Source organism: Macaca mulatta, chromosome 5 (genome assembly GCF_049350105.2).
Source record: "Macaca mulatta isolate MMU2019108-1 chromosome 5, T2T-MMU8v2.0, whole genome shotgun sequence".
In the NCBI taxonomy this organism is placed as follows: domain Eukaryota; kingdom Metazoa; phylum Chordata; class Mammalia; order Primates; family Cercopithecidae; genus Macaca; species Macaca mulatta.
The window spans coordinates 6,957,436-6,981,280 of NC_133410.1; the positions used below are offsets into that span (position 1 = coordinate 6,957,436).

The 23,845-nt window shown below is 51.3% G+C and overlaps 1 protein-coding gene across 2 annotated transcripts in view; it reads left to right on the forward strand.

The window, feature by feature from the left end:
- JAKMIP1 (janus kinase and microtubule interacting protein 1) overlaps positions 1–23,845 on the forward strand; it is a 182,636-nt gene that overhangs the window by 119,985 nt on the left and 38,806 nt on the right. For both annotated transcript variants that reach the window (XM_078001920.1, NM_001257961.1), the window contains 5 exon segments: positions 10–156; positions 1,436–1,576; positions 2,717–2,776; positions 17,848–17,976; positions 22,316–22,444. In XM_078001920.1, coding sequence (XP_077858046.1) covers positions 10–156; positions 1,436–1,576; positions 2,717–2,776; positions 17,848–17,976; positions 22,316–22,444 — 606 coding nt within the window.

The window sequence follows — 23,845 nt, forward strand, 5'->3', positions numbered from 1 at the left end:
CAACCACAGCTGAAACGCTCGCGAGAGACCGAGGTTCAGCTGAAGCCCCTGGTGGAGAAAAACAAGAGGATGAACAAGAAAAATGAGGATTTGTTGCAGAGTATCCAGAGGATGGAGGAGAAAATCAAGAACCTCACGCGGGAAAACGTGGAAATGGTGAGCTGTGGGCCCCTTGGGGCCAGCCCTGGCACTCCCAACTCTGTCTGGGATTCTCCAGCCCTGAACCTCCCAGTTCACATGTTCTGGGCCCCACCTGCCACCCACCTCCCCACGAAGCACCAGGAGCAGCGTCAGTCACAGATATCTCTCGCTTCTCTCCACCTGTCTCACATTCACTGTTCTCTGGGTGTTTGTGTCCGGAGGGAGTCAGACAGCTGTGTCCTTAAACACATCCCCCATTCTCTCTGAGCCTCTGTTTCTTTATGCATACATGGGAATGAAAATATCAACACTGGAGGATCATCAAGAGGATGAAATGACAGCATGTAAAGACCTCACAGGGAACAGGCCCAGAGGACACCCAGCATGTGAAAGCCATTACGATGATCACTGGTGATGCTTTGCAGAGGGGTTTCTCCTCCAGCTAGGATGCCTGGTGTTTGTGGTTGGGGCGGGTGTCTTGTAGCTGACAGTTTACAGAATGCTTTCAGATTCATTGTTCAGAGTAGTATCAACCCCCATTTTACAGCCGGGAAGACAGAGGCTCTGATGGCACACATGCTCTGCTGTCCGCACTGTAGCAGGTGCAGGGGTGTGTGTGTGTGTGTGTGTGTGTGTGTGTAACTGCTGTTGTGTGGAGTCCTCTCCTTCCCCTGCCTTCCCCTCCCAGCTCTCTAGGCTCATTTCAGATGTCATCTTCCACCCCCAGGCCCTGCCCATCCCTTCCTGTCAGCAGTGTGCATGGTGAGCCCCACCTTGGACTTGGCTTTGGTCTTCCCTGTCCCCTCTTCCAGCACAGGACAAGATGGCCACGTATTAGTCCATTTTCACACTGCTGATAAAGACGTACCTGAGACTGGGTAATTTACAAAGAAAAAGAGGGGTTTAATGGACTCACAGTTCCACGTGGCTGGGGAGGCCTCACAATCATGGTGGAAGGCTGTAGGCACATCTTACATGGTGGCAGACAAGAGAAATTGAGAGCCAAGTAAAAGGGGAAACATCAGAGACTTATTCACTACTTATTCATGGGGTGGGGGAACCGCACCCGTGACTCAATTATCTCCCACCGGGCCCCTACCACAACATGTGGGAATTATGGGAGCTGCAATTCATGATGAGATTTGGGTGGGGACACAGCCCTATCAGGCCATCCTCTCCCTCATCCTCCCATCCATCCTTCTGTCCCTGCACCCCTGAGCTCCACTCCAGCTCCGTCCCTCACAGACGTTGTTGGCGGCTAACCCTGTGGTGGTCTCTCTCCCTGTGGCTGCAGAAAGAAAAGCTGTCAGCGCAGGCCTCTCTGAAGCGGCACACCTCCCTGAATGACCTCAGCCTGACGAGGGATGAGCAGGAGATCGAGTTCCTGAGGCTGCAGGTGCTGGAGCAGCAGCACGTCATTGACGACCTCTCACTGGTACATCTAGCACAGCTGGCGCGGCTGCCCCTGGTGGGGGCGGCACTGGTGACATGGGTGTCAGGAACAGGCGTTGGCGCTCAGAGTGATGCTGCTGAGCTGGGTCAGGGTCAGGCAGTGCTGACTTTGGGAGTCACCAAGCTCACCCTGGTGTGCACATTCCTGCTTCATTCTGCCATCAAGCAGCCTTGGCTTAAATGAGATCACTGGAACCTGGGGACAGTTTCCATGGCTACCCTTTTCTCACATCTTCTCCCTGGCTTGCTGTGGTTAAGAAGCAGTATCAGTTTTAAGGATGTCTTTTGGCCTTTAGAGAGTTGGCATGATCTGTTCCAGAGAAGACTTTTTGTTTGTTTGGTTGGTTGGTTTTTAGCTTAGCAGTTGCAGACTGTGAGTTTGGGCCCACAAACTTGAACCTTATAATCAGACCAGCACCTTGCTAAGGCTGCCTGTGTGAGTTTTGGATGTGCATATGGGGCATGGATCTATCAAAGGGGATTGAGCATGTCCTAAGCAGGTGGGGAATTACACCCAGAGAATTCCACAGCTCTCTGTGAAAGGAGCTTAGGCAACAGGCAGAGAACACCTGAAGGGAGCTTTAGTTGGATCTTAGAAGCAGAATGCGTTCTGCTCACCGAAGAGGGTGTGTGATGGTTCCATGTACTGGTCTTCAAAGAATAGAAAAGCTAGTGATCAAAATTCTAGAAAAGGCTTTGATTATAATTGTCATGTTCATTTTGCCTGCCTCCATCTCACTTTGCCTCTTTAACTTCTCTCTTCCTTTCATCCATCCATCCATCCATCCATCCATCCATCCATCCATCCATCCTTTCATCCTTCCATCCACTTACCTATGCATCCATCTATCCATCCATCCATCTTTGCTTCATTACACGAAAGACTCAATGCAGTTTAGGGTGAAGAATATATTTCAATGAAATAACAATAAAGTCAAAAGGTGGATAATAAACTCTCCCTGTAGCTCTCAGTTCAGAGAAGCAGCCATCACTTGGGCACTTAGAACTTGAACTAGCCATGCCTGGTGCGGATGGGCAGGCCCAGCTCCCTTTGAGAGCCAGTGGCTTTGATTCATGAGATGTGAGGCTGGCTGGAAATGCCGACCGTTGTGTTTCCTTCTAGGAGAGAGAACGGCTGTTGCGCTCCAAAAGGCATCGAGGGAAAAGTCTGAAACCGCCCAAGGTGAGCCTGCGATGGTGCACCTGCCCTGCCTTGCCACTGTGTCACAGATCTGCAGGGCAGATGGGCCGTGGGAGGGGGGAGGTTTCACAGGGGTCCTGAAGCGGACACACACAACTCGGCATGCCTGATGATGAAAAGCCTGTCATCGCTGTCTCTCAAAGCAACATTAATATGGCCGTGTCGTGCGACCCAGTTATTGTAATTTATTCATGGAAAACTTCCTGATGAATTCTCTACTTAGGCCTCAGGGTATATTCACCCAAAATTAAAAACATAAATACTTAAACCTTTTGAAGGATTGGCCGGGCGCGGTGGCTCAAGCCTGTAATCCCAGCACTTTGGGAGGCCGAGACGGGCGGATCACGAGGTCAGGAGATCGAGACCATCCTGGCTGACACGGTGAAACCCCGTCTCTACTAAAAAATACAAAAAACTAGCCGGGCGAGGTGGCGGGCGCCTGTAGTCCCAGCTACTGGGGAGTCTGAGGCAGGAGAATGGCGTGAACCCGGGAGGCGGAGCTTGCAGTGAGCTGAGATCCGGCCACTGCACTCCAGCCTGGGCGGCAGAGCGAGACTCCGTCTCAAAAAAAAAAAAAAAAAAAAAAACCTTTTGAAGGATTTAAGGGACATTGAGGGTTGGTTTATATCAGAGCATATCCTGTTCTGAAAATACTCAGGAGCTTTGTGTTGTGTTGGAATCATGCAGAACTGTCGTCTTTTTGGAAAACACAGGTCTGCCGTTTCCTAGTAACAGCGTCTGAAGGAGCCGGGCTTGTAAAATTCAAATGCCCACATGGACCAATCTGGAACTGATACCAAAAACAAACAAGCAAACAAAAACATAGTTCGCCTTTAAACCCATAAACCTATTTTTTGCTTCCACAAAGACACAGGTCTCCTCTCCCTTTTTTTTTTTTTTTTTTTTTTTTTTGAGACAGAGTCTCACTCTGTCGCCCAGGCTGGAGGGCAGTGATGCCATCTCGCCTCATTGCAACCTCCACCGCCCAGGTCAAGCAATTCTCCTGCCTCAGCCTCCCGAGTAGCTGGGATTACAGGCATGTGCCACCACACCTGGCTAATTGTTGTATTTTTAGTAGAGGCAGGGTTTCACCATGTTGGCTAGGCTGGTCTCCTCTCCTTTTTTTTGAATACAGGTGCCCCGTTTGGTTTATCTTTTGATCGAGATGTGGTTATAGAGAAATATTTCTCAACTATAAGGAAAACGGCTGTGCAAATGTGATAGTGAATGGCCAAGGACATACAGTCTTGGTGTCAAGGTGGCAATAGGGAGTGGTGGGGACTGTGGCAAACTGGGCCCTGAATCCTGGTTGCTATAAGAAGGTGGACTGGTGGCATCAGATAGTCTAGTCTTTCAGGATAAATGTAAATCCTTATCTGTTAGTTTCCTAGGGCTGCCTTAACAAAGTACCACAAAATCAGTGGCATAGAGCCACAGAAAAAGGCCGGGCACAGTGGCTCATGCCTGTAATTCCAGCACTTTGAGAGGTCAGGGTGGTTGGATTGCTTGAGCCCAGGAGTTTGAGATCAGCCTGGGCAACATAGCAAGACCCTGTCTCTACAAAAAATTTTAAAAATTAGCTGGATATGGTGGTGCCTGAAGTCGCAGCTATTTGGGAGGCTGAAGCAGGAGGACTGCTTGAGCCCAGGAGGTCAAGGCTATAGTGAGTCATGATTGCACCGCTGCACTCCAGCCTCAGTGGCAGAGCAAGACACTGTCTCAAAAACAAACAAACAAAACAAAACAAAACAAACAAACAAACAAACAAAAAAACAAGAAGGGAAAAGAAGTGTATTGTCTTAACAGTTCTAGAGGCCAGAATGCTGAAATTAAGGTGTCGGTAGAGCCATTGTCCCTTCCTCTAAAACCTATAGCAGACCCTTCCTTTCCTTTTCCTAGCTTAGAGCAGTTTCCTAGCAATCTTTGGTGTCCTTGGTTTGCAGCCACCACTCATGCTAGATCAGGTGTCCATCCTACTTCAGTGTGACCTCATGATCATTTAACTACATCTGCGGTGATCCTATTTCCAAATAAGTCACATTCTGAAGTACTGAGGTTAGAACCTCAACCTGTCTTTTTAGGGGATACAGTTTAATCCATAACACCTTACTTTATGTGAAATTGAAGGATATAAATGTTGGATTTTAAATGTCCGTAACACTGTGGTCTGAATACAGGTTGGGCATCCCTAATCCAAAAACCCAAAATCCAAAATGCTCCAAAATCTGAAATTTTCTAAGCACCAACATGAGGCCAGGGAAATTTCACACCTGGTCTTATGTGACAGGTTGCAGTAAAAACACGGGCAAAACTTTGATTCATGCACAAAATTATTTAAAATATTATATACGATTTCCTTCAGGCTATGTATTATATATAAAGTGTGTATGAAACAAATGAATTTCATGGTTAGACTTGGGTCCCATCCCCAAGATGCCTTATTCTGTTTATGCAAATATTCCCAAATCTGGAAAACATCCAAAATTCCTTCTGGTCCCAAGCATTTCAGATGAGGGACACTCAGCCTGTAAAATATATACCTGTGGGCCACGTAAAATATAGCTATGGGTGCAATTTGGCTCCCAGGCTGCCTCCTGGTTGCCTTTACTGCAGTGTTCAGATAATGCCACTTAGAGTGGCCTGGCTCATTGATGATTTGCTAGGTCCTGGATTTGTGGATGAGTGGGTATTTACACAATCTCATTGAATTCTCACAGCCACCTCGTGTAGTTGGTATTATTTTTTCAATTTTACAGCTATAGAAGACATACAGATTTAAAATATAGAAAAAACTCAGAGAAAAATTAAATTGACAAGGCTGAGTTTCAAACTCAAGTCTGAGACTGCGAGTCCCAAGCTTTTCCCACCAAGCCGAGTCGAACACGGGCAAATCTCTGCACATCGACCTTGGAAACTCAGAAATGGGTGGTGGTTTGAGTAGAGCTTGTTTATATTTATTTATTTATTTTATTTTTTGTTTATTTACTTATTTTTTTTTTTGAGATAGAGTTTCGCTCTTATTGTCTAGGCTGGAGTGCAATGGCACAATCTCGGCTCACCACAACCTCTGCCTCCCGGGTTCAAGCGATTCTCCTGCCTCAGCCTCCCAAGTAGCTGGGATTACAGATGTGCCACCATGCCTGGCTAATTTTGTATTTTTAGTAGAGATGGGGTTTCTGCATGTTGGTCAGGCTGGTCTTGAACTCCCGACCTCAGGTGATCCGCCTGCCTCAGCCTTCCCAAGTGCTGAGATTACAGGCATGAGCCACTGCGCCCATCCTATATTTAAATATATACTTTTATAGAAGACATAGAACCACATTATAGAATATCTGGGGGGGGGAAAAGTGATCTATCACCTGCCGTGCCTCCCCGGCACATTGGTGTTGCTATTTTAATTCATTTCCCCAGCTGGAACTGCGGTATGCACATTTGCACCCTGGATTTTATTTAACATTAGACTGCCAGCCTTTATCCCGTGATAGCTGTCATTGTAAACATAAATTTTTATGGCTACATAATCTGTGGAGGAGATGGGCCATAAACTGGTTTACTGTTCTGCGATTGTTGGGCACATTGCTTTCGGCTCCTCGGCACTACGAACGATGCTGCAATAAATGTGCTTCTGTTGACGCAGACAGCTCTTTCTGGCCCAGCTCTATTTTATTCCCTGACTGTTGAACGTGTCATTAAGTGACTACACCATTATTTAGCTACCCTTTCCCCTCCCTTTGGACTTGCTGCTTCTGTAAATGTCGCCACAGCAACCAGCTTTTGTCTGGAAAGCTGTGTCCATAATCAGAATCGTTTCTATGCATCGATTCCCTGAAGTTGAAATGTGGCTCAGAGGGCGAGAAGGCTTTGACCAGAGAGCATCGCTCCCACCCCACCCCACTGCCTCACGGAAAAGTTGCACCATTCGGCACCGCTGCTGGGAGTGTGTGTAACAGCTGTTTTCACCATGGGACATACGTTTAAAAGGCACAAATCTAAAGATTGTGCAGTTTGTCCCATTAACGGGATGTGCTGTGGCATTACGCACCCCATAGAGCTTCCACGTGGGGTTTTGAAAATCCATTGTTGAGCCAATACTTTATTTTTAAAATCTATGTCAGAATGCCTGGAATTAAACAGAGGTTTCTCTCCCCCCATCTTCCTGATTTATTTATTTATTTATTTATTTATTTTTCTTTCTTTCTTTCTTTCTTCTTCTTTTTTTTTTTGAGACAGACTTTTTACTCTTGTTGCCCACGCAGCAGTGTAATGGCATGATCTCGGCTCGCTGCAACCTCTGCCTCCCGGGTTCAAGTGACTCCCCTGCCTCAACCTCCCAAGTAGCTGAGATTACAGGCATGCGTCACCACACCTGGCTAATTTTGTATTTTTGGTAGAGACGGGGTTTCACCCTGTTGGCCAGGCTGATCTCGAACTCCAGACCTCAAGTGATCCACCTGCCTCGGCCTCCCAAAGTGCTGGGATTACAGGCATGAGCAACTGCACCTGGCCATTCTTCCTGATTTCTGAATGTGTTTATGGGAGGAGAAATTCACAAAGGGTTAGAATTGAATCGTGATTTGCTACATTGCCTGTACAACGGGCAAGGACAGGGGCTGCGCCTGTCCTGCCCACTGTGGGCTGTTCACTGCCTGGCACAGAGGAGGTGTTGACTAAAATAGTCCCTAAATAGTTGTTGGCTAAATAAGCGAATGGCCTTTACTGGAAAAATGTATTTGTATGACACTGGATTGTCCCACAAGAATGGCGATGCGTGGTCACTTTAATGAAGATAGTCCTGGGTCATTAGGAGGCCGAATTTGGGGATCTGTGTAGAAACTTTCCTGAGTAGGTTTAGGGTCTTTTCTATTCACTGTTTCCTGGGCCCACCAGCATTTTTTCTTTTTCTCAAGATTCAGTGTAGACTTCAGTGTGGACCAAGTTTTCTCCCATGTTCCTACATTGTTCCTACATCTCCCATGATCCTGGCATTGTGCAGGGCTGGATGGAATTGGTACTTGGATCCATCTGGGCCTGAGCAGGTTTTGTAATCCAGAGTTGCCTTTCAGGCCTAAGAAGCTTCTTTTCCTTCCCTACCACAGGCCACAGGCATTCAGTGCACTTGACTTTCTGTATCTGTGGGTTTCATATCCATGGATTCAACCAACCTCTGACTGAAAACATTCAGGAAAAAAAAATGGATGGTTGCGTCTACACTGAACATATACAGACTTTTTTTCCTTTTCTTTTTGTTTTGAGACGGAGTGTCGCTCTGTTGACCAGGCTGGAGTGCAGTGGCGTGCTCTTGGCTCACTGCAATCTCCACCTCCTGGACGTTTTTCCTTTTCATTATTCACTAAAATACAGTCTAAAACTACAGTCCTGCATTCCTTAACAACAGGGACACATTCTGAGAAATGCGTCATTAGGCGACTTTGTCGTGCAAACATCATGAAGTGTACTTGCACAAACCCAGATGGTCTAGCCTCCTACACATCTAGGCTATTCAGTCTAGCCTGTGGCTTCTAGGCTGCAAGCCTGTGCAGCCTGCTACTGTACTGAATACTGTAGGCAGTTGTAACCCAATGGTATTTGTGTATCTAAACATAGAACATGTACAGTAAAAACACAGCGTTATGATCTTATGGGACCGTCGTTGTATACTGTTGGGGACTGAGATGCTGTTATGCTGCACATGACTGGGTTCACAGGGCGTCTGCATTGTATTAGGTACAATATTATAAATAATCTAGAGATGAGTTAAAGTGTACAAGAGGATATGCGTAGGTTATATGCAAGTACTGCACCAATTGGTATCAGGGGCTTGAGCAGCCGTGGATTTTAGTATTCGTGGGAGGTTCTAGAACCAGTCCCCCATGGATACCGCGGGATGACTATACTAGTTTCTTTTTCCCCTGAAATGCCCCCATCACTCTCTGTCCCTCACACATGGAAGTGCTGTAACACTTTGCCCAGGGCTTTGCTTGACAGAATACTGTGGTGAATGCATTGAAGGTTCCAGAATTTTCCAGAAATCTGACAGCCCTATCTCTGCTCTCCAGCTCCTGACTCTGTGTAAGAAAGATCCTAGCAAACCTCCCTGGACTCCCTGCAGGAGGGCACCTCCAGTCCGCTCCCACACTCAAGTTTGCAGAAGATGCAGTCAGGGCAGAGCAGAGGGTGCCAGCCTTTGTCTTCCTGGGACATTTGTGTCCCTGAGGGCCATGACTCAGTCTTACTGGGCCTGTCCAATGGTCCCCTTTTGGGATCTCCTCCAGGGACAAGATTGGTGTCAATTATCTCATTTCCCAGGAAGCCTGCTGGTTCAGCGTGGGCTCATGTTAGCCCCAAGGGAGAGGCTGGGGGAGAAGGCTCCTGAGTGGTTGCTTGGGCCGTGTCCTGGGGACTGGGGTACGGGGCTTGCTCAGGACCTAGACCTCTGGCCATGTGGCAGTAAATTGGGTTGCAGGCCATTGAAACTTGCACAGAAGTTATATCATCTTAGAGTTCTAAGCATATGCATAATGGCTAAAAATCAGCACAGTTTACTCACACACTTTGGTTGAAGGTAGGACCGATCATTTTGGATAAGGTTGGGAAATCGTAGCCCCAAGCAGTAAGGGAGTCAGACCCTAGCTACTAGCTGGATGGGATTGGCCAAGTCACCTAAACTCTCAGAACCTCAGTTTGATTCGTAAAATGAACATTACATCCATGGGATCAAAGGAAGCTTCTGGTTCTTTGCTTGGTGCATAGCAGGTGATCAGGAAGTCAGAGTGTCTCCTTCTTCCTTTATCTTACAGCTCAATAACTTTCCTTTGGAGAGCCTGTAAAATGCAGATTCCCAGGCCATGCCCACACCCGCCTCCCCCACTAATTTATAATAGTGAGGTGGGATCTCAATGTCTTTTGCAGTAACCATTCTTCAATGGAGGGCTGTGCACTGGGAACCATCAAAGCACCATGGGAAGGAGAGGCCCTTTCTCGAGCCAGTGCATCAGGGCCGTGTCCCCTCCTCCCCGAATGACCTTGGGTCTGCTGTTGCCAGGGGTTGGAGGATGCCTGAGGTCTGGTGGGTCATTTTTGTCAATGACTCTTGCATCCATTCTGATAGGACCTATCAAAACACGTAGGACCTATCTAAACTTGACCCCTATCCCCGCACGCCTGAGGCCAAGCCTGCTGCCTGGTGGAGGGAAGGACAGGTGCTGGCAGCTGATTATGCGGTACCTTTGCCTGCCTGGGACACTCAAGTATCTTTGGAAAAAAAAACAAAAACAAAGTCTTGCTCTGTCGCCCCTGCTGGAGCGCAGTGGCGAGTTTACTGCAACCTATACTTCCCGGGTTCAGCCAAATTCTCCTAAGTGGCTGGGGTTACAGGCACATGCCACCAGGCCTGGCTAATTATTTTTTATTTTTTTATTTTTATTTTTGTATTTTTAGTAGAGACAGAGTTTCGCCATATTGGCCAGGCTGGTCTCGAACTCCTGACCTCAAGTGACCTGCCTGCCTTGGACTCTCAAAGTCAAACATTTTTTCATCATGTGCATGCATTTTTCATTTGCAAGTTTTGCCAAAGCTACCTATTTTTTCCTTCGTGGTTGTTTGCAGTTGACCTTATTCCCAGGCTTCCTTCCCCACGGCTGTCACTGGTCCGTGAGCTCATGAAGGCTGGATGGTGCCCTGGGATCCAGCTACTCGAAGCTGCTGGCACAGTGCCTCGCACTCAGAGGGGCTAATAGTAGTAACTGTGTGAAACCAGTGGCTACTTCATGTCTGTCTTCAGGGCTGGCCTCGGTTGGTGTGCAACTGTGGGCCCTTTGCTGGGAGGGGCAAGGGCTTGCTCCCCCCAGCTCAGCAGTGACCCTGTCACCTGGTCCCTCCTCCACAGCAGCCATCAGGATTCATTTCATGCAGCTCTGATCAAAGGTAGAGAGGGCACTGGTAGCAGGACTTTGTGCCAGCCTTGCCAGCTGAGTGGCTGATGTAAACCAAAAAGTCTCTGAGGCAGGTCTCAATCAATTTAGAAGTTTATTTTGCTAAGATTAAGAATGTACCCTGGAGACAGATCTGAACCTTTCTCCAAAGATGATTTTGAGGGCTTCAGTATTTAAAGGGGAAAAGCAGGCTGGAGGGGAAAGAGGGAGGGTGTGGTCACATGACTGAATCCACAGGTTGTGAGAGAAAAGGAGCAGGTAGGGGAATAGTCCAAATTATGTAATTGTCTCATGCTCAGTAAATCAGCACTTTACATAAGATAAGGTGAACATGAAGCTGCTACCTGTGGAGATGCTTAACCTTTTCTCTGCAGCTCTCTGCTTAGGAACAAAGGGAAAGGCAGCTTCTTGTATGGCTCAGCTTTCAGCTTAAGTTTTTCCTTTTGGTGTAGTGAAGTGGGATTCAGAGTTTTTATTTTTCTTTCATAGCAGGCTCCATGCCAGAAGCATGGGACGTCCCTCTGAGCATTGCTCCATGTCCCACCTGCTGGGGGCCCTTTGGTAAAGGACTCAGGAAGATGTGGGTCCTGGGGATAGGACACTGGGACGATTATGACGAGACAGGAGCTGTGTCCTGGACTACACCCAGGCAGCTCAGCAGACAAGCACACACACCGTCTGTGCCAGTCCTGGAGGCACTGCCAGAGGAGCCGCAGCTGGTGTGGGTGGAGCAGAGCTCGGGAGGCTGACCTGGCCACAGAGGCTGCCTGGGTACTTTGTCCAGGGTAGCAAACACCATGGGGACATCTGGCTCCCATTTGCAGACTTGGGAATGGACAGGTGCCATTACCTATGGTGGTTCTAGGTAATTTGTTCACACAGGGCAGGAAACCCCAGCGCCAGGAGTGAGCAGGGTAGTGAGTCCTGGACTCAGGGAGGAGCTGCTGCAGAGGCTGGGCCTTTAGGCACCTGGCCTCCTGCCTGGTTTCAGGAGGTGACTTCAGGCCCCGTGGGGAGGGGCTTGAGGCAAAGGTTCCAGATTGTAGCCCTGTCCCTCCAGGCCCCCGCTGTCTCAGGTCTGCACTGCCTGAGGCCAGGCCCAGGTGTCTCAGGTCTACACTGCCTGGGTCAGGCCCAGCTGTCTCAGGTCTGCACTGCCTGGTCAGATGGTGCCTCATTAGGAAACATGGCTTAAAGGGTAGTTGGCACTAGATTGAGTAGCACAATCGAGTCACACAGTTCATCTGACAGTCACTTCCAAAGGACTAGAGCATCATGCACTGTTGAAGTTGAAACATACATGAACCTCGCTATGTGCATTTATTTTATGAATTGCCCATTGCCCTTTAATATTGCTTTGGTATCTGTCAAAGTACAGACATTTTAGTTTTCCATGGTAAAGTCTGTCTAGTTTTTCTCCAGCATGACAGTTTCTGCTTTGGATGTTAGGTCTGGTGACGCTTCTCCGAGAGATGGAAGACTCTCAGAGACACCCCTTCTGGGCAGGGGAATCTGAAGACTTTGATCTAGTTCAAAAAATTAGTTTTTCTGTTAGATAATGGTTTGTTTTGGCCTATAAAAAATGGTAAAATAAATGCTGACAAAAGGATGGTAGAGAAGCCAATGAATTTGGCGAGTCTAGGGTGCGTATGAGGTGGTCCAGGGACAGCAGAGAAATTTCCAAAACACATGAGGACAGGGGCAGCTCCTCGGTTTGATCCTGAGGGAGAATCTCTCATGGCGTTGCCATTGCTAGTGCTGCCCTGGGGGCCTTGTGATTGTCTGGGGACCCAGGGCCTGTGCCATGGTGTTGACAACAGGCTCTCGGCTCAGGGAGGATGGGATCTGGGAAGAAGGTCCCCAGAGAATAAACTGGCTCGGAAGCTGTCCTCTGTGATGAATGCACCCCAGCCCGCCCCTGGAAACCTCTCCCTTCAGCCCACGGTTTGTGGGGCCAGCATCGGGGCTGTGCCCTGGAGCTGGCTTCCCTTTTACTGAAGGTGCATCTTCTGGCACACTCCTGTTCTCGGGACTCTGCAGCAGACGGATCCACAGGAAGCCGGGGAGACACTAGGGAGGATGTGTTAGAGGAAAGGGGAGTGTGTGGGGAGAGAATTGGTGCTTTTTCCTCGGACTGGAGGAAGCCCTGAAAATGGATACCGACGAGGTGGCTTTTGCCTAAGCCCACACACAGGGGCTGGCGTGTCTGCAGCATCGCGCCACCATGGAATATGTCCTCTTTGTGCTGTATTTCTCTTTCTTCCTGTGTCTCTGCGCCCTGGTGTGCCTGTACTTCTCCGGCTGCCAGGAGATGACCTATAAGCATGAAGGTAGGCAGCTGGCTTGGGGTTTTGTTTTTTGAGGTTCTGTGGAGGTCCCCGGCTGTGACCGACTGATGCTCCCGCCTGTGACAGGCAGCTCTGTTGAAAATGAAAAGAAGACGAGAAGACAGGTGGTTGAGAGAGGCTGGATCTGGTTGAGGGGCTATTTGTTTTGGGGGTACCTTCTCTTTTTCCTTCTGGTTCGTTTGACCCGCTAAGGAGGAGCTCCTCTGTATATTCAGAGTGTAAATGGAGAAGACGTGTTTACTCTTCATTCATTTTGCCAAAACTGATTTTTTTTTTTTTCTTTTGAGACAGGATCTTGCTCTGTCACCCAGGCTGGAGTGCAGTGGCACAGTCACAGCACACTGCAGCCCTAACCTCCCAGGCTCATATAATCTTCCCACCTCAGCCTCCCAGGTAGCTGGGACTACAGGCGTCAGCCACCATACTCAGCTAACTTTTAAAATAACTTTTTCTAGAGATGGGTTCTCACTGTGTGACCCAGGCTGATCTTGAACTCCTGGGCTCAAGAGATCCTTCTGCCTCAGCCTCCCAAAGTGCTGGGATTACAGGCATGAGCCACTGTGCCCAGCCAAAACTGAATCTTAATCTGAATCTGGATTCATCTGTAAAAACAAGTCCACAAGAAGAGGCTTTGGTTGCAAGGAACATGGAAGGCTAGAGGAATTACCTTTTTACTCAGTAGATGGGCTCAGAATGAGCAAATCATGGACATTTTTGCTTCTAATGTATCTCTTGTGAGGAAAAACCCAGAGACTCTTAGAAGAGTGGAGATACAGAAAAATGAACGGTGTCTTTCATGTTTGCCATTTTTTTTTAAAGTGCAGTGTGTGCCAATCATGAGAGGAAACAATGTTTTCTAGGTGGTTCTCCCCTCATTCCTTGAGAAGCAGGTGGTGAATTATTTCCTGCATGTGTGGAAAATGCAGAGCAAAACCAGTTGCATTGCCTTCAAGGAAGACGGCCACTGTGTTTTCACTTTAAACATTAATGTATCTTTTCTATTTTTTATTAATAAAGGCACAAATATATCAAGATATCGAGTACATGCAGGCTTCCTGTGTAATATAATCACTCAACGAAACTTTTCTCTAAAGGAAACAAACTAACCCAGTGTTATAAAATGTTACAAAAAAGTTAAGGCCGGGAGTGGTGGCTCATGCCTGTAATCCCAGCACTTTGGGAGGCCTAGGTAGACGGATCACTTGAGGTCAAGAGTTTGAGACCAGCCTGGCTAACATGGTGAAACCTTGTCACTACTTAAAACAAATATATATACACACAAATTAGCCAGGTGTGGTGGCACGCACCTGTAATCCCAGCTACTCAGGAGGCTGAGGCAGAAGAATTGCTTGAATTTGGGAGATGGAAGTTGTAGTAAGTTGAGATTGCGCCGCTGCACTCCAGCCTGGGCGACAGAAGGAGACTCTGTATCAAAAAAAAAAAAAAAAAAAGAAAGAAAAGAAAAGTTAAAATGTTTTTTAAAAATACTCCGCATAAAAACCTGAGGGGTTGGGTCCCAGACAACCCCTTGCTGCTATAGGAACTCTGTGTGTGCTGGGCCTGGCCATGGATTCCTCTCCATTGTGGCAGGGTTCAAATTGGACTGCCGTTTTGTGTTTGGTTTCTGCCCTAAGAGCTGCTTCCTCTTTCCCTCAAAGCAGCGTAGTTCCGTGGAGTCTTGGTCTCTGGGGCCATATGATATGATACTGTCAGGGGCTCCACTGCGTCTGAAGTTAGGCTGTTTGCAAAGGCTGCTCTACTTTAAACACAGGCGGCAGCATCGGTAGTTAATGCCCTGTATTAGGGCTTGAGAGTTCAGTCCTTAACTAGCAGTCCTGCAGGGTCTTTGACAGCATCAGTAGTTAATGTCCTGTATTAGGGCTTGAGAGTTGAGTCTTTAACTGGTAGTCCTGTGAGGCCTTCACAATGGATCGTCCTAGGTAATTGAACACTGAGTCATTACCCCCAGGAGGGCCCCTGACGCTGACGTGGATGGTCACAGCCCAGCAGTGTGTCCTAAATGTTTGGAAAGTGTGTGACTTGAGGATGCTTCCTGGGCTACAGCAACAAATAGACCCGTCCCCAGAGGCCTTGCGATTAGCGGTGTTTGCAAGAAATAAGGTCAGCTCAGCAGCTGCTCAGAAAAATGTGGAACCTGGAGCTCAGGGGGATGACCTGTGTGTGCAGAAGAGCTTGAGTGCTGCAGATGCATCACTCCTGTGGGTGCCATTGTCACCATGGGGTGGCACTACCACTGCTCTCTAGAGCCCGTTGGAAGAGTCCATGATGCCTGAAGTCAGGTGGGCTTCCCATCGGGAGGGGAGATTTGAGTAGATGATCGTCTCCAGCCTCTGCAAGGAGAGAAATGACATTGAAGTCGATGGTGCCCGTAGTCCTCACGTACCTGCCAGTGAGACTCATCTGGGGCATGTAACCACATGGTGCCCAACTGATGCCAGCTGTGTGAATGAATGGAAAGGGTGTCATGTGCAAAACAAAATCTGTTTGTGGATAGATAAACTAGTGTGGCTTTGAGTTCATTCACCCTGAGATACAGTCGGGAACAAAAGGGCCAACCCCCTGCCTTCATGGAGCTTCCATTTCAAGGGGTCGGGGGAAGACCATCAGTAAACACAATAGCTTGCTAGATCTTACATCAGGTGGGAGACATGCTATGGAAAGGAATAAAGAAGGAGGCCCAAGAGGCTGGGGTGGGGATGAGGCAGGAGGGACCTGGGCATGGTGGCCAGGAAGCCTTTTCTCATATGATTGCATTTGTGCAGAGACCTAAGGGAATCCAGGGAAGGAGTCATGTGGATTCTGGGGAAAGTGTCTCGGAGTGCAAAGGCCCCGTGGCAGGCATGTGTGGGGTGCAGGATTGGAGAGCAGGAGGAGAGGAGAAGAGAAGGAGGGAGAGATGATGCCAGGGCAGGATGGGAGGTAGATCCCGCAGGGCCTTGCAGACCACTTGTAGCCTGCATGGATGTTGGTGGTTTTAATAATTCCAGACAGAGATATTGGTGGCTGGGACCAAGATGAAGGTGCCAAGGAGAGAGGGGGTCAGAGGGCTGGATTTTGAGTTGAAGGTAAAGTCAACAGCGTTTCTCCCAGGAAGGGCAGGCATGACAGGTGAGAAGAGAGAGGATTCCTGGGATGGGGGCCTGAGCAACTGAAGCATGAGCTGCTGCTGCTGCTGGACTCAGGTTAGATTGTGGGAGGCATGTTGTCAGGGGTAAGTCACTGCCCACTAGGATTCCACAATGCCATGGAGGACGCAGCTGACATATGAGTCTGGAGTTTGAGGGAGAGGCATATTCCCCGTGCATATTAAAAAGCAAGGAGGAATATGGGGGTTGGGGGATGCAGTGCGCAGAAAGACAGGTGCCAAATGCAAGAACGTTCTGGGTGACGTGTGGTGGTGGATGCCTCCCTTGAAGCCCCTTCGGAAACTGTGTAAGGTGACAAGGATGTCCCTGCATCTTCCCTGCCTTATGTCTAAATTATTTCCTAATCACATTATTAACTCTGGTGCCAGTCACATTTTTCTCACATTTATAGTAAATTTGAGTAAAACACACGGGCGGGGAGGGGCCCTTAGTATGTGGGGAGTGCCTGGCTTTTCTCTGTGGGTTGGGGGAGCTCTGGGTGAAGCCGTGTTGTGGATGAGCCAGCAGAGCCTCGGGCTGGGCTCTGGAATTTAGTTTTGATTCCTTCTTTATGGTCTGAAAAGCATTCATTGATTGTAAAAACAAATAAAAATCCTTGTCAGGGGCTGTTTGGGAAAAAAACAAAAAAGCTATGTTCCTAAAATAAGGGACACTGATCTGGCGATTGTGGGTCAATGTCTGCAGCCCCCAGGGGATGGGTGCAAGCTCCTTGGGGCAGGGACCTGGCCTGGTTTTGATCCTGTTGTATTCCCCAGGCCTGCCCCCACGTCTGGCCCATAGAAGGAGCTTTGCCAGTGTTTGCCGAGTGAGTGAATGAATGGATAGACAGATGAATGAAGCCCCATATTGTGTGATATTTGGAGTGGGAGAAGTGCCAGCAGGGTAACTCAGAGGCCGGCATATAGCGCCTTACGATTTGTCTCTGGATCTGAGTGATGGGCGCGTGAAGGTCTATTACACGATTCCTTCTCATTCTGTGAATGTTCCCAGTTTTCTATAGTAAGTTAAGCAGAGATTGTCTCTTAATGTAGGTCTGGCTGGGACTTGGGCCATGCATTTGCCATGCTATTCAGAGCACTGGGACTGTGGCTGGGCTCTCCACTCCTTCAAGTTGTTGCCCCCTCTGGTATCCATCTTCATCCAGTTCTTCTCCTTGGAACTTGACATCTCCCTGGGCCCTGTCCCCCTTCTCGTTGGTACAGCCAGTGCGCTGCTCATGGAGCGTGACAGAGTGCTGGGCTGCTTTCTGGGCACAGGGCACGCATGGCCCCCTTTTGTGCTCACAGGTGTGGTGGCGTCTCACTCCATTTGTTAGAGAAGGAGGCTGGCACTCCAGGGGCCAAGTGGCTTGCACAGGTCTACAGCTGGAGAGCCAGGGCCAGGGCCAGACTAGCTTTCTCGGGCTGCAAACCCTAGGGTCATCTGCCACCTGCTGCCACCTTTTATCCCACCCAGTCAGTTACAAAGCCCACCAACAGCATCTTGGAATGCCCCAGTGGCCCAAATATGAATCGTTGCCCCCCTGCATTGGCATGCCCACGACCAGGGGCTGGTAGACTCTGGCAATCCTCAGTCATTGCTAACATCATACAAATTGCATTTTACAGAAGCATGTTGTGGAGACATTTTTTGGATTTGATGAGGAGTCTGTGGACTCAGAAACATTGTCCGAAACATCCTACAACACAGACAGGACGGACAGGACTCCAGCCACGCCTGAAGAAGACTTGGACGATGTAAGCAAACCTGAAGAGGGAGTGGGACCTCACCCCAGATGCTCTCGGGGTGGCACCTCCTGCTTTTGGTGGTTGCAAGTTTCGCTCCCTTGCCTGTAGTTCTGAACCCCAGATGACCCGTTCTTACCAGTGCATTATCAAAGCCAATGGCGTGAAGGGAAGGCGAACCCCGTGGCCGTGGGCTCCATGAATGGTGATGGGAGGGCAGCACGTGGGGACCCTTTCTTTCCCCGGCACTGATTTCCCCACCAAGGAAATCTGTGTCTGCCAAGTTCAAGCTGGGTCACTGCGGAATGTCACCTTGGGTTTCCTCACCATTTGCAATTAAAACTGCTGCACAATGGTCTCTCCCTGGTCCCCACACATGTGTGCACACACGTACACACGCACACGCGCGCACCCACACACGCGCACACACCGCGCACGCGCGCACCCGCACACGCCGCGCACGCCGCGCACGCCGCACACGCGCGCACGCCGCGCACGCGCACACGCGCGCACGCCGCGCACACACGCACACGCCGCGCACGCCGCGCACGCCGCACACGCCGCGCACGCCGCGCACGCCGCACACGCCGCGCACGCCGCGCGCGCCGCACACACGCACACGCCGCGCGCACCGCGCGCACCGCGCACACGCGCGCACCGTGCGCACCGCACACACCGCACATACCGCACACACGCACACGTGCACGTGCACACACACGCGCACACACCACACACGCGCACACACCGCGCACGCGCACACGCCGCGCACGCGCGCGCGCGCACACGCCACGCACGCTGCACACGCGTGCCCGCCGCACACACCGCACGCGCGCGCACGCCGCGCACGCGCGCACGCACACACACGCACACACCGCACACACCGCACGCGCACACCACGCACGCGCACACCGCACACGCGCACGCGCACACCACGCACGCGCACACACGCGCACACCGCGCACACCGCACACACCGCGCACACCGCACACACGCACACACCGCGCACACCGCACACACGCACACACCGCACACACCACACACACCGCACACACGCACACACCGCACACACGCACACACGCACACACCGCACACACGCACACAGGCACACACCGCACACACCGCACACACGCACACAACGCACACACGCACACACCGCGCACACCGCACACACCGCAGACACGCACACACCACACACGCACACACGCACACACGCACACACCGCACACACGCACACACGCACACACCGCACATACCGCACACACGCACACACCGCACACACCGCACACACCGCACACGCGCACACGTGCACGTGCACACACGCACGCGCACACACCGCACACGCGCACAGACCGCGCACGCGCACACGCCGCGCACGCCGCGCACGCGCGCATGCCGCACACACCGCGCACTCCGCACGCGCACACCCCGCACGCGCACACACGCGCACACCCCACACGCGCACGCGCGCACACCACGCACGCACACACCGCACACACCGCACACACCGCACACACCGCACACACCGCACACACCACACACACGCACACACGCACACACGCACACACCGCACACACGCACACACGCACACACCGCACACAGGCACACACCGCACACAACGCACACACGCACACGCACACACCGCACACACGCACACACCGCACACGCGCACACGCACACACCGCACACACCGCACACGCGCACACCGCACACACCGCACACACCGCACACGCGCACACGCACACACCGCACACGCGCACACGCGCACACCGCACACACCGCACACGCGCACACCGCACACACCGCACACACCGCACACGCGCACACGCACACACCGCACCGCACACACCGCACACGCGCACACCGCACACACCGCACACACCGCACACGCGCACACGCACACACCGCACACAGCGCACACGCGCACACCGCACACACCGCACACATGCGCGCACGCGCACACCGCACACGCGCACACGCGCGCACGCGCACACCGCACACACCGCACACACGCGCACACCGCACACACCGCACACGCGCACACGCACACACGCACACACCGCACACACCGCACACACCGCACACACGCACACACCGCACACACCGCACACACCGCACACGTGCACACGCGCACACCGCACACGTGCACACGCGCACACCGCACACACCGCACACACCGCACACACCGCACACGCGCACACACGCACACACGCACACACCGCAGGGCAGAAACGGCATCATTGTTTTTTGACTAAGATAAAGTATATAATCCAAAAATATATAAAGAAGAAAGTGAAGAGCCCCTGAAGTCCCATCACCCCAAAGTCGCCACCTCACCCTGTCCCGACCACCTGTGCCCATGGGTGCATAGCCAGGTTCTTGAGCGAAGTGGATTCACTTCGCTCAAAGTGAACAAAGACCAGCTTTGTTCCCACTCACCTTCCCCAGGTGAATTCTTTCAGGCGTGCTGATGACATCTCAGGCAGACCTTGTGGGCTACTATGCCTTCCAGTGACAGGAATAGTCACATTTGATTAATTTCCTAAACTGCAGACTTCATTCAGCGCAGACCTTCCCCTTGCTCCCTGCCGGGGCCTGTGTCAGGCTTGGCTGCTGTTTCCCTAGCTCGCTCTTCTGCCTCTTCCCATGCAGGCCCCTGGTGGCTTTTTCTGAGCCCAGGGAAGGGCAAGAGTGGGAAGGGGGTGCGGATGTGCTGGGGTAGCTGGCCCTCAGGGCAGTGCCCTCTGGCAGGGGCAAGTGGATTGTGCTGCCTCTTGGGGGAACACTTTTCCAGGTCTCCACGAGCTCCGCTTGCTGTGCTGCACCCCACAGCTTCCTGGTGAGGGACTGGGCACTGCAGCTCCTCGCGCCCCAATGTCCCAAGACTCTGAATGGTCCGCCTCCCACACACCTCTGCTCGTTGTCCTCGTCCCCTCCTGGCGGACTTTTCTGTGGAATCCCATCTGGAATGAGTTCTAGGCTGCTTTCCTCCCATGGGTCTATTTGCCGTAGGAAAATGTGGCAAGTGCTGTGGGTGCTGGCACATCCGACCCCAAGGTGGCCCTCTCCTTGCTTTTCCATCTTGTGCCAAAACTCTAGGGGACACGTGTCACCTCTGCAGGTCGTCCCCTTGACATCCCTTCTCATGCTGAGACAGACACACCATCCTCCCCGAGAGCCCACCAGCCTCAGCCCAAGTGCCGACTGGAGGGAGGGGCCTGGCCGGTGCTGGAGACACACCACAATCCATCAGCCTGTCCTGCACAGGGGTCTGGACTGGGCTACTCAGCCTTTAGGGTCTTGTTCTCAGCCATGGGCCTTTTACGTTTAACTTAAAACAGGACGCGTGTTTTCAGTTTGCTTTTTCCCAGCCAGTGATACGTAATAGGCATCTTTCAGCGCCAGAACAAGGGATTGCCTCCTCCTCTCTCATGGCCATGTGGGGCTTTGCCTTGGATGAGCATCACGCACTGATGGGGGATTTATGCTGTGTCATTTTCCACACCTGTGAACCGTGCGTGGAGCTCCATCGTATTTGTGTCTTTACACACTTACGTGGCCATCTTCCTTTTTTTTTTTTTTTTTGTGGAGACGGAGTCTAACTCTGTCGCTCAGGCTGGAGTGCAGTGGCATGACCTCAGCTCACTGCAACCTCCACCTCCCAGGCTCAAGGAATTCTCCTGCCTCAGCCTCCCGACTGGCTGGGATTACAGGTGCCCACCACCGTGACCAGCTGTTTTTTGTATTTTAGTAGAGAGGGAGTTTTACCATGTTGGCCAGGCTGGTCTCGAACTCCTGACCTCAGGTGATCTGCCTCAGCCTCCCAAAGCGCTGGGATTACAGGTGTGAGCCACCATGCCCAGTCTTCTCTTTAGGATAAATTCCCAGAATGGGAGGTGCTGAGTGGGAGGCGTCACCCTTTACAATGGGGACCTTTGCTTCTGGAGTTGGGGCTGGTTCCATGGTATCAGCCCTTTCTCTCCCACCTGCTGCCACATAAGTCAAGTGATTCCTGTGGGTGGGAGCTCCTGGGAGGAGCGCTGATGACTGAGGAGGTGCCTCCTCCCGGCAGCCTTTTCCTCCAGTCCCTAGTTGCTTCCTGGCAATGCGAAGCTCCTTAAGTACCTGTTGGCAGCACTGTGAGATGTGGCCGTTTGATGTTGCCTAAGTTGACCCTGGCACTCAAAGCCACAGGCAGCACTGTGAGATGTGGCCGTTTGATGTTGCCTAAGTTGACCCTGGCGCTCAAAGCCACAGCAAGTGTTTGATTATTTATGTTTATTATTAAAATCAATCATCAATCGTTTATTATTGTAATTATGCACTTATTTGTTTTCTTCTCTGTTATGGGAAGACCACAGCCCGCGAGGAGGCTGACCTGCGCTTCTGCCAGCTGACCCGGGAGTACCAGGCCCTGCAACGTGCCTATGCCCTGCTCCAGGAGCAGGTGGGGGGCACCCTGGATGCTGAGAGGGAGGCCCGGGTGAGTGCAGCCAGCCTCAGGGCTCGAGGGAGGGGCCCCAGATCATGCAGGTCCTTTCCAGAAGTGTGACATACCCTGGCTTGGACACTCAGAGGGCATTCTGAGAGGTGGTGGGGAACCCAGAGCAAGGTCTTTGCTGTGGTGACATTCTAGATCCCTCTCTGCATCCTCGGTGTGATGTCAGGAGCTCTGGAACGCTGAGCTGTTAGAGGAAGCAACGCTACACATCACCCGTGCCGTCTGTTTGGAGGAGAGCATGTGTCCAGAATTTAAGACTAAGTGATGAAATCACAGACGTGGTCGGCTTGCGGGCTTCAGGCTCCTCTCCCTCCAGGGCTGCGAGACCCCGCCCTCCGGGACATCCACCAGAACACTTGCAGGGACTTTGGGGTGCTCCCCAGCCACCAAGGCACTCTGGGCCCTGTGGCCACCTCAGTCCAGGACACGCCATTCCTCAGGCTGGGCTGAGCTCTGCCTTCTGGAAACCTCCACCCGCTGGCCCTTCTCCCATCTTTGGGAGTCACATAGACTGGGTCCTGCTCTCCCTTCCTCCTGTGAGTGCGGGGTACTCCCGGAGAGCACACACGTGCTTCCCTGCATCCCCTTTCCCATCTCACCCCCACACTGGTCCCCTGAGGCAGGGGGAATTAACCTCATCTTCCAAATGAAGAAACAGGCTCAGAACTGAGCAACTTGCCCCCAAATGCCGAGATGGTACCTAGCAGAGCTGGGAGTCGAGGCCAGGTTTCTTGGACTGAGGGCCTGTGCTCTTTTTCAGAGCCCTGTTTGGGAATTCCACAAAGGGATGGATTTTGGTGGTCTTAAAGGTGATGGGCCAGAATGGGACATTGCCTGGCAGATCTGATGGCAAAGGCAGAGAGGAGAGGCCATGCCTACATGGAGCTTGTTCCAGGGGCAGCAGTGACCCTGTGTGGGGGGAGCCAGGAGTAAGGGGGAGCCAGGAGTAGGGGGGAGTCAGGAGTAAGGGGGAGTGAAGTCAGCAGGGCAGGAAGCTTCTTGTCCCACCATAAAAGGCCCAGTCTTTATCATCTAGGTCAGAGGAGGGAAACTGTGAGGCTTTGTGTGGGCGGAATCATTTTTGTTTTGCTTTTTAAATTTCGTCTACTTGCCAACATTTAAAAGTCAAGAGATTCCATAGAGAAATCCAGGTTTGTGACCTCTCTTGAAGGGTCAGAACGTCTGGCAGCAACAGGCATCCCATTTCATGTGGCTGCTGCTGAGTGGCAGCGCCTCCCTGAGATGGGTCATGTGCCTCTGGTTTGCCACAGTCCCCACCACTCCCTGTTACCCCACACCCTGTTGACTTCCCTTGTTTCTATGACTTGCTTGGTGCTTGAAGTATTTTGCTTTGCAGCCCCTGCTGTAGATGATAAGGGGCCT